Below are 9,782 nucleotides of genomic sequence, written 5' to 3' on the forward strand. Positions count from 1 at the left end.
ATAATATCCCTTAGATAATAAATCGTCTGTTTCTTGTAAAAAAAATCGCTTCCTTATATCTCAGCGAATATTACGAATTTACTAATACAGCGAATTATCTACGATAATTACGAAAATGTTTCTTACGGAGTGTTTGAAGTTAACACTCCGACTTTACAATTTAATTAGGACTTCTTGAAGAATATAGGACTATTTTTACATTTATAAAAAAGAGTTTCAGCGATTAGTTCTACTAATATTACTAATTAAAAAGCGAAGTGCTTTTCTTACTCGACATCAAGATCAAATGTTCCGGATAGAAAAATTTCTTTAATGAAAACAAATATATAAAAAGAAATCTTTTTTCTATCAGGAACTCTAATACTCAGTCAAAAGAAATCAGATAAGCTATTCAAAACTATTCAATTTTGATGTTGAGTATAAATTCATTTTCTGTTTTTATTTTTAATTTTAGTAATATTAATCGTTTTTATAAACATAAAATAACCCCTACATTCTTCGTAAAGAGGCTGGAATTTTAATCAGAGCTATTGAATTCTAAAGTTGGGTATGTTTACTTGATACATTCTTTTTTGTTTCATTTTCATCACGACGTAATATGTAACGTTTTTGTGGCTGGAAGAATACAATAAAGTGTTTTGAGGTGTTTACAGCTCCTGGACACCAGATTGTGCATGTAATTAGTGTTGCCTGGGCGTTCTTCAAGGTATCTATCTTGTCCAATTTTGTAGTCGAGTCGGTTTCGGTCATTTCGTCGTCGTGATTCTCGAAGAGAGGTTTCGTTGAAATATTCTAACATTGTTATTTTTCGTTTGCAGGGTTCGCGTATGGGCAATTGGTAGGCCTCGATTATTCACAAAAAATCGCAGCGATGGAAACGCCGGTGGAAACGCCATCGCCGCTGATGTGTCCACAGTGCGGACGAACGTATAAGATGAAACGCAGTCTGAAGACCCATATGAAATTTGAATGCGGCGGACAGAGAAACTTCAAATGTCACGTATGCCCAGCGAAATATACACAGAACATTAGTTTACGTCGCCACCTTTTACGGAGGCACGGCATCTATTTGCCACCGAAGTTCGTCATGCCCAGACGTCTCGTCCAATAAGTTTTAATATTTACAAGTACAATATCCTTCGAAATATGCTAAAACGTCTCTTATTAATGACGATGTCGCAACGGGTAAATCGTTGCGTCTGACGAATAAATAGATTTAGAGGAAAATAATTCATGCACGGTTTAATAGAAGATAACAAAAAGTGGAAAATATGTGAACTGATCTAAAAAAAATATATATATAAAGTCGATAACGTATTATTCCATTGGCCTTTCAAATATTTTGCTTTATATAATTGCGAATTCTTCTCTTCAAAGATATTTATGCCGATTCGTCGTATTCTGCGTGATGATCCTCTCAGCTTTAAGTATTACCAAAGCTTGTATTAAAATGCATATATTCGTTGTGTTAGTTAATAATTTACTTGATAATTTAATATTTTATGAAAGAAAGGTGAGTTTGAGAAATCGAGGACAAAATACGTTTCTCTTTTTCAATGTAGTCGAATACTGGTGCATTGCGAATTATCAAGTTGACAAATGTACTTTAGTTTAGTTTAGTTTAGTTTACTAACGGAAATGTTAAAAAGAATGATTGAGGAGAAATTATTAAAGAGAAAGTTAAACATTGTTAGGCTTTCTTCCTAGAGATTGTCTTCTTAGAGTTAAGAGATTTGTTAAATTAAGGAAACTCTCGCGACTCATGGAAAATATGATAAAAACCCACGACGAAAATAGAGCTGTTCCAGGAGGGTTTTCTTTCGGAACGAGATGTTCAATGTATGTCTAGTCCACAATAAACTTTAGGTGAACGATTGTTTATTCTCAGTTTTCCTTCCCTTCCCCTCCCCCCCCCCCCAANCGGATTCGTACAGGGAAATATTCCTGCGTTATCGGTGTTACTTCCAGAGACACCGGTTGTGTCGAGGCCGACACTAACCAATCATTCTTCTTTTGCAGAGCTTCACACGGTCGATCCGCATGGACTCAGACGCGGTTTGAAGAGCAGTCGGACCTTCAGCTGTCACCAGTGCGGCAGATTGTATCAGATGAGGCACAATCTGGTGAAACATTTGAGATTTGAATGCGGCGGCCAGAAGCATTTCGCGTGCTCCTTGTGCACCGCTAGATACACTCAGAACGGCAAGCTACGGCAGCACATGCTGAACGCTCACAACATATTCGTGCCGCCGCGAAAGGCCTGGAGGAGATCTTACATGTCGACTGGCGATTAACCATCGAGATTTAGCGATATTTTTAGCAACAAATGGGCACAAATCGTCCGATACCAAAAGAAAACCGCCATTCCGTTTGTTTGTTTCCCACCGAATCAAGAGAGTTGCGATAGTCATCATAATTGTGACGAGCTAATTGCATAACAAAGTGCCATTGAGTAAATTTGCTTACGAGTCCTTTCTCCTTTCTTTTTTGACTGATCGATAAGGCTACTGGCGTTTACGATACGATTAATAAACTGTTCATTTTTGTGATGATCGACGGCGACAATAGTGTGATTCTTTTTTTCGCAACCTTTCGATTTAAGTTGCTTTAATGTAAGTCAGACTCAATTTTACTTGTTAATTTAGAAATAAAAGTTGTATTTTTAGTTTTAGGAATATATTATATAGAAAATGTCATATATATATATATATAAAGTCCCCCGTTATCCCTGATATTTTCTCATTACTGTCAAGCGAGATGGCGTTGCGGATTTCGTCTTACATATTTTTCTGAAAATCCCTTTTTAACATTCTTTCAAACGTTTGTCAGGACATAGAGTGTAAGTAACGCGTACAGGGGACAGCTGAAATATATATTAAAGATGTTATCTTGTATTTTTGAAAGAATTCGACGTTAATTTTTTTTAAATAAGAACACCGCTCCAGATTTCTTCATGCGAGGCCGCAATGTTCTTGCGCAATCTCTCTCTCTCTCTCTCTCTCTCTCTCTCTCTCTTTTGTTACGAAAAAATGAGACATTTATTATTTTAAGAACACCGCGTTCTCGCTACTGTTTTATCGTTTCGAGGCAATTGATACAGGCTGAAGTTTAAAATGCATCGCATGCTTGTGTTGAATTTAACAAAAACGCGTAAGTATGATTTATTGCACGTAAGTAACACTCAGTAAGATCTTTTCCTTCGGGGCGGAATGTTCGCTCGCGAGGGCAGTGTACGATTTGTCATACGTAACTTGTCTCGGGATGTGTCGTTTCAACGGACTCCATAAGTTTCCACGTGTAAACGAGGGAAGATCGGTGTGCGATTCTTGTCTCGCCGGCCGTCCACTAATCGTCGCACGAACGTTTGCTTTATTTTTCAGGTTTTTACGAGAGCTTTCACCCGCCCCGAGAAGTGCGAACCTACAGTCGAAAAACGTCCGTCGCCCCCGCGAAGATCGCCATGAAGGTGAGAACGGCCGTGAAGTACGGGCCGGGCGGCACGGAAGACCAAAGTCTCCAGTGTTCCGCCTGCGGGAAGAAGTATTCGCTGAAGCACAACTTGGTAAGACACGTGCGCTTCGAGTGCGGCGGCCAGCGAAGATTTTCGTGCCACCTCTGCCCGAACAAGTATACGCAGAACGTCAGTCTTCACAGACACCTGATGCATCATCATAAAATCGACGTGCCAGTGAAGAGGAGATACAACGCCCCTAGGAAGATGTACGATCGAGTCGTTTACCAGTGAAAGCGATAAACGAGAGAGCTTCACCGGAAGACGATGTCGAGAACGAATTGTCGCGATGTCAACACACAAGAAGAAGAAGAAGAAGAGCTAGCGACGAGTACTAAAGATATTTTCCAAAGTACAGAAGCGACATCGTCGAGTCACGAAGATGGGCTTGGCTTTAATCGCGCGATAAAAGCGACGCGAAGAACGTGGCACTGCTAGTTTTAGTGGTAGCTTGATAAAATTTATAATAAATGGCACATTGGTCTTCTAATCGCGGCAAAGATACGCTTTGTATGAAGACACTTACCTTTAAGATTATAATCGTAATTCGATCTGGCCAAAATTATTGGTTATATATAATAATGATATATTTCACAATGTCTCTTTATATCTCTCTCTCTCTCTTTCTCTCTCTCTCTCTCTCTCCCCCCCCCCCCCNTCTCATATCGCATGTTTTAAAGTTAGAGCTGGAGTCGTTGATGTTTGCGCCGTGGGAGATGTGACTTCTCCTCGAAGGATTTATCGATGGCAGATGCTCACAGAGCGAAAAGACGATGAATCGCATTGTTTTCTACGAATTTACGTCGAGCCGTTGATTCGCGCGTAGGAGAAACGAGAGAGAGAGAACACAGATCGGCGGTTGATTGCCGGCCTGGAGTATTTATCGTCGATAAAATATCCTTACTGCAAGTCCTCACGCAACGACATCGAGTAAGTCCTCTGAGCGTTAAAATGCTGTGAGTGCGTCGATTAGATGTTATTACGTTGATGTTGATGTTGATCGTTGATTTTATTATATATATACATACATATATATATATATATATATATATATATATATATATGTATATTATTAGTTTATTTGATTAAATTCAAGTTCGCCACTTTCAAACGTTGCTTATACAAGACGTTCCACCAAGAGACACGGTTTCATCATTAACACCATGTCATCTCTCTCTCTCTCTCTCTCTTTCTCTCTCTCTCTCTCTCTCTCTCGCATTTACACCAGAACGCTAAAAACGCTAAGATTCACACTTTGAAAATGGCTCGTCTCGATGTGGCCGCGCGCGTGTGAACATACCCTCAGAGTAACGTTCTCTTTTCGGCAGGTATCTTGAGGTCCCGCTTCACCTGCCAGCAGTGCGGGCGCAGCTACACGATGCTCTGCAATCTACGCAGACACATGAAGTGGGAGTGCGGCGGGAAACGGGAGTTCTCGTGCAACCACTGCAACTACAGTTTCACCCAGAAAACGAGCTTGCAACGGCACCTCTCGGCGGTCCATAAGATCGTCGTCGTCAATGGGATGGAAAATAGCTTTATCTTGTAGACCGCTTATCGCTATATTCACCTCGGGTCCTTTGATCGTGATCCCCCATGAAACCACGAAGACGTGCGAACGACCCCGTCCCAGCCAACTCATTTCATTCCTCCTCGCTCCGGCGGACATCGACTATTGAAGGCAAATCGAGTGCGCTTCAAGTACGTCATCAAATTACTCGATCTATCGAACTGGACGCGTATGTGAAACCATACCTGCGGACCTGCGCGATCCCGTGGATTTGCTCTCTTCCCGTCCGCATGCTCCTCCACGTCCTTTGATCTTCTAGTCATCCGAAACGTGATCGGGCCGACGGGGATGAGAGGTCTCGATCGTCTAGATTCGCGTCTGACGATCCCACTCAGCGATCGTACGACGAAGTGAGCTCGCGACTAACACGACTGTCCTTTTCGTATTCTTCCAGGTATGATTTGGACGACCGGTCAGTTGGGTCCGCCTCGGAAGTCACGACACGCGAGCTACCTGAAGGACGAGGATCTTACTCTCAAGTGTCCACAATGCGGCCGGGGTTACAAGGTGAAGCCCAGCTTGTCGAAACACCTGAGATACGAGTGCGGCGGTCGCCGGAATTTTTGCTGCGACCTATGCGGCCGCAGCTTTACGCAGAACGTCAGTCTACGCCGTCACCTGATGCAAAACCACAACTTCTACCAGCCGCCGAAGAAGCAGTGTGTCCGGAAGATTATCAATTGAAGAGAGCTCCGATATATTCATGTGTCAACGAACGCGTCGTACCGAAGAGCTCCGTCCACGACCAGCCGCAACGCACCGTTCTCTCTCTCTCTCTCTCTCTCTCTCTGTCGGATGAAGGCGCCTCGAGAGCAAGAATCTTGTGACCAGTGACTTCGTGAAGAATACACTCACCGAACTGTAGATGACTGTATAAGTTCGCGTCTTCCCACGAAGATTATTCCGTAGGTTATATCGTTGAAGACGCAACGCTCTTAGAAGATTAAGTAAAAGCCCTAACCACCTAACTACTCAGCGACCCGACGCATACAACACCAGAAGATTATCACCCGAAGATGAGCTATCCCATGATTGTAATAGCATTACCGTACATGTCCGCGCGGTTCCGGCTCCTACAGACCGGGCCGTAGATGTTAATAAAGTTTGTAGGCGCTGTTTAACACTCCGTGCCTATCCGAGTATACAGACCGAGTATACAATATACAGATATACCAGTAGAATATAGACAAACCACGTGTTATCTATAGAAGAAAGAGAAAATGCAACAATAAAACTCTACATAATCAGTCACAATGAGACAACGTGGTCGTTCGTTGCATCCACAATGCCCGACAATCTTCGTCGTCGTATTATCGACGCGCTCCCCGAACACGGGTGAGCGCTATGCCGTCTTCCACATTGAAGAATAATTTTTTTAATGAGTGTACCGATCCTTTTGTAACGTTTAATCGAACGTAATTACTCGAGTCTGTAAATAGCTTCGGAAACTCGAGCAGTATTTTTTTATGCATTTAAAGTCTTTATTCCTGTCGCGGCATGTACGAATTTCCTAAATTTCTCTATCTCGGCGCCGTCCGATGCCGGGAACTGTACATTCTTCGTATCGCTACTACGTGTACGTATGTATTTAACAATTTTTTATTGAAACATACCCTGTGCTACCCCTTCGTAACCTTCCCTCTAGCCCTCTCTCTTCTTTGTGCTGAACGATCACCCTCCGCGATCTCATTAGCGAATAAGGTTGAAAGGTCTCGGGAGTTCTCTCAGGATAGAGATGCGTTAAATCTGTGTCTCTGCTATTTTCGTTTTTCATGAAACTTCTCATTAGTCATTAATATTCCATGCATTCGATCGTTTCCGTTTGAAAACCGTTTACGTGCTATCATTCCTTCTATCTTTCTCTCTTTTATTATAATACAGGGTATCCCAAATTAATCTTGGTTCTCGCGACGTGTAGAACAAGTGAAACTGACCAGAAAAGTCATGTACCATTTTCCAAAATTCGCAATAGTTAGTGAGAAATTAATTATTTTGTCTGAACTAATGAGCGTACGGGATGAAGTTGGCTAGACTCTATAAAGAAAAATGGCTTACTTCTGAAGATCACCCAGTAACGATAAGTATCAACTGATAGCGAGAGGCGTGTTTCTTTTCGGCGCATAGCCCTATGTCGCATGCCGCTCGCTGTTTGTTGCTACTCTGTCTTCAGAAATCAGTTGATGCTCATCGTTGCTAGGAAATCTTCAGAATTAAACTATTTTTCTTTATATAATGTCTGGTCTATTCTTTCCCATGCGTTCATTAGCTCAGACAAAATGATTAATTCCTCACTAACTATTGCGAATTTTGCAAAATAGTACATGACTTTCCTGCTCACTTTCTATTTGAACACTACAGGAGCCGAGATTAGTTTGGGATATCCTGTATATTATAAAGGATGTTCTATTTTACTTTCCTCAGACAAATTACTTGAAACAACGTATTTTAGAAAAAAAATTATAAATACAAGAATGGCAGAATTTCATAGTGGAAATAATATAGTGTTATGTTATTGGAATCATATATAATATATAATTTTTTTAAACATATATCAATTCCCCTAATCATTTTATGTATACAAGTATTAGGATAATATCATTGAAAAATGAATATTTTGAAAATTCCAAGATATTTTACATTTTATTCTGATACTTTTTCGATATAAGATATGAAATATCTCGCAAAGTATTCTTCGATTATCTGCTTCTAATATTTTTATACATAGAATAACTAGAAGAATTTATTTATGTTAAAAAATGTATTCTATTTAAAAAATTCAAGATGACCTTGATGTGATTTGACACATTCATACAAGGTCAATATGTTAATACTATATTCTTTATTCTTTTATTATCTTGAAATCCTGCAACTCTTGTGTTTATTACTTTTTTTCTAAAATATTTTGCTTTCGAGTGATTCTACTGGATAAAGTAAAATGGGGGGAGAGGGCCTTTTTATATCTTCTATAATTCTTCTAATTTTCCAGTGTTGTTCCAGTTGCTTCTTTCAAATTAGCGAATAATCGACGATTCTTTTTGAGATCGTTCAGTTTAATCTATTCAAATGCCTTTAAATTTAACGCGCTAAAATGTATTTTCCGCAATAAAGTAACAATTGTTCATTGAGATACTGCCGGATCTTTCGAATTCACGATTTTTTTCTAGCTTTTCTCTTTGTACTTCATGTCTTATTCATTTTTTCTCTCTGTTTCTCTCTCTCTCTCTCTCTCTCTCTCTCTCTCTCTCTCTCTCTCTCTCTCTCTTTTGCCTGTTTATCAAATATTTCTTTACCAAAAATAAAGAGCTATGATATCTTTTCTTCCCGCTACTTGTGTTTCTCCGCTTTCGAAACCCGATCCCATCACTACCTCCCTTAATATCGTTATTTTAATTTTTTTCAGACAACAGCTGCAAATTTCGAGTGTTTCTAAAACCGCCGCCGCCACCACCATCACCACCACCACCGCCGCCGTCGGTGCCGCTGCCGCCCGTTGCCATCGACCTCAGCTCGAGCCCGGGTCCGGTTCATTTCGAGACCACCGCCGTGCCGCCGTGTACCTTTGCGGTGCCTCGACCAATATCCATGAGTTCGCATAGTTCGTCCAATTGGAAGCCGCACACGGACAAGCCATACAGATGCTCTAAGTGCGGCAAAGGCCTGTCCCATATGTTCACCCTGAATCGCCATCGTAGGACCGTCTGCGGCAAGGTGCGCAACAGCAACGGCAAGTGGAAGTGCGAGCACTGCACCAGAACGTACAAGACCGAGGGCAACCTTGCGCGTCACATTAGATACGAATGCGACGTGCCGCGGCAGTTCCATTGCATCTTCTGCAACCGCGCCTTCACCCAACGTTGCAGCCTGAGCAGGCACCTGAAAAAGTTTCACAATCAAAGCGCCGACGGCGTGATGATGCAGAGGGACCAGGCTTTCGAGCAGTCAGGCAACGTCGATTCCGACTCTGCTTATTGCTCGTCGGAATCGGTCTGCTTATCCATCTAAATTCGATCGCGACACGGCAATTTGCGCGCAGTAATTTGCTGCAGCACACACAGCAGAGATGCTTTTTTTTGCTCTCCGTGTGATAAGCAATGAGCGCGTGCGCAACAAACAACGCGTTGATCTTTACCGATTTGTGGAACCTGGCTGAAGTGTATGAGCAAACGCGACCATCATGAGAACGCGATGTGTTCCTTCTTCGGAATGGCTTTATGGAAGTACCGAGACGGTACTAGCAACGGTACTTGTTGCTGGTGTTGTTGTTCGACGAAGATGTCGATTTTACAATCGCACCGTCGCACAATGGAAAACTTCTAAAATTCGAAATAAAGAGAATTAAATATATCTTCTAGAGCGCGAGCGTAGCGTAACAGACTGGTTTGTTATACTAAAGTTCCCGGGTGCGTTTCTCGGCAGAACCAAAATATTTTCATATGCTCGTGTCTCCTTTCCGATGGGCTTGGCGATCCATCGAAAGTATCTCTGCCAAAAATCTCACGCAAATTGCCGTTCGGAGCGGCGTTAAAACTGTGTAGGTCCCATATAGTTGCGTATAATCTGCGTACGCATTACAATGATATGCGTGTGAGAACCGGACAATGTCGAAAGATGTTATAAAATCGATATATATATATATATATATATATATATATATATATATCTTATATATATATCTATCTCACTTCGGATAGAATATATATC

General features: G+C 41.4%; 3 protein-coding genes across 3 annotated transcripts; all 3 read left to right on the forward strand.

The window, feature by feature from the left end:
• Window positions 1–818: 818 nt before the first annotated feature.
• On the forward strand, window positions 819–2,294 carry LOC106748541 (zinc finger protein 408-like; the record flags this gene model as incomplete). Its single annotated transcript, XM_014627198.1, has 2 exons — window positions 819–1,097; window positions 2,020–2,294. Coding segments are annotated over 2 exons (554 nt in total), but the record flags the coding sequence as incomplete, so codon positions are not given.
• A 1,166-nt stretch (window positions 2,295–3,460) lies between these two features.
• On the forward strand, window positions 3,461–5,765 carry LOC106748542 (zinc finger protein 775-like). The gene is made up of 3 exons (XM_014627199.1): window positions 3,461–3,720; window positions 4,840–5,009; window positions 5,476–5,765. Exons 1-3 carry the CDS (start codon window positions 3,461–3,463, stop codon window positions 5,763–5,765), a joined length of 720 nt encoding a protein of 239 aa, XP_014482685.1.
• Window positions 5,766–6,578: 813 nt separating this feature from the next.
• On the forward strand, window positions 6,579–9,691 carry LOC106748543 (zinc finger protein 787-like). Its single transcript, XM_014627201.1, has 2 exons — window positions 6,579–6,657; window positions 8,482–9,691. The coding sequence occupies exons 1-2, from the start codon at window positions 6,579–6,581 to the stop codon at window positions 9,081–9,083; spliced, it is 681 nt and encodes a 226-aa protein (XP_014482687.1). The 3' UTR covers window positions 9,084–9,691.
• Window positions 9,692–9,782: the final 91 nt, after the last annotated feature.

The sequence above is a fragment of the Dinoponera quadriceps genome, unplaced genomic scaffold, assembly GCF_001313825.1.
Source record: "Dinoponera quadriceps isolate SergipeBrazil2010 unplaced genomic scaffold, ASM131382v1 scaffold2171, whole genome shotgun sequence".
Taxonomy (NCBI): domain Eukaryota; kingdom Metazoa; phylum Arthropoda; class Insecta; order Hymenoptera; family Formicidae; genus Dinoponera; species Dinoponera quadriceps.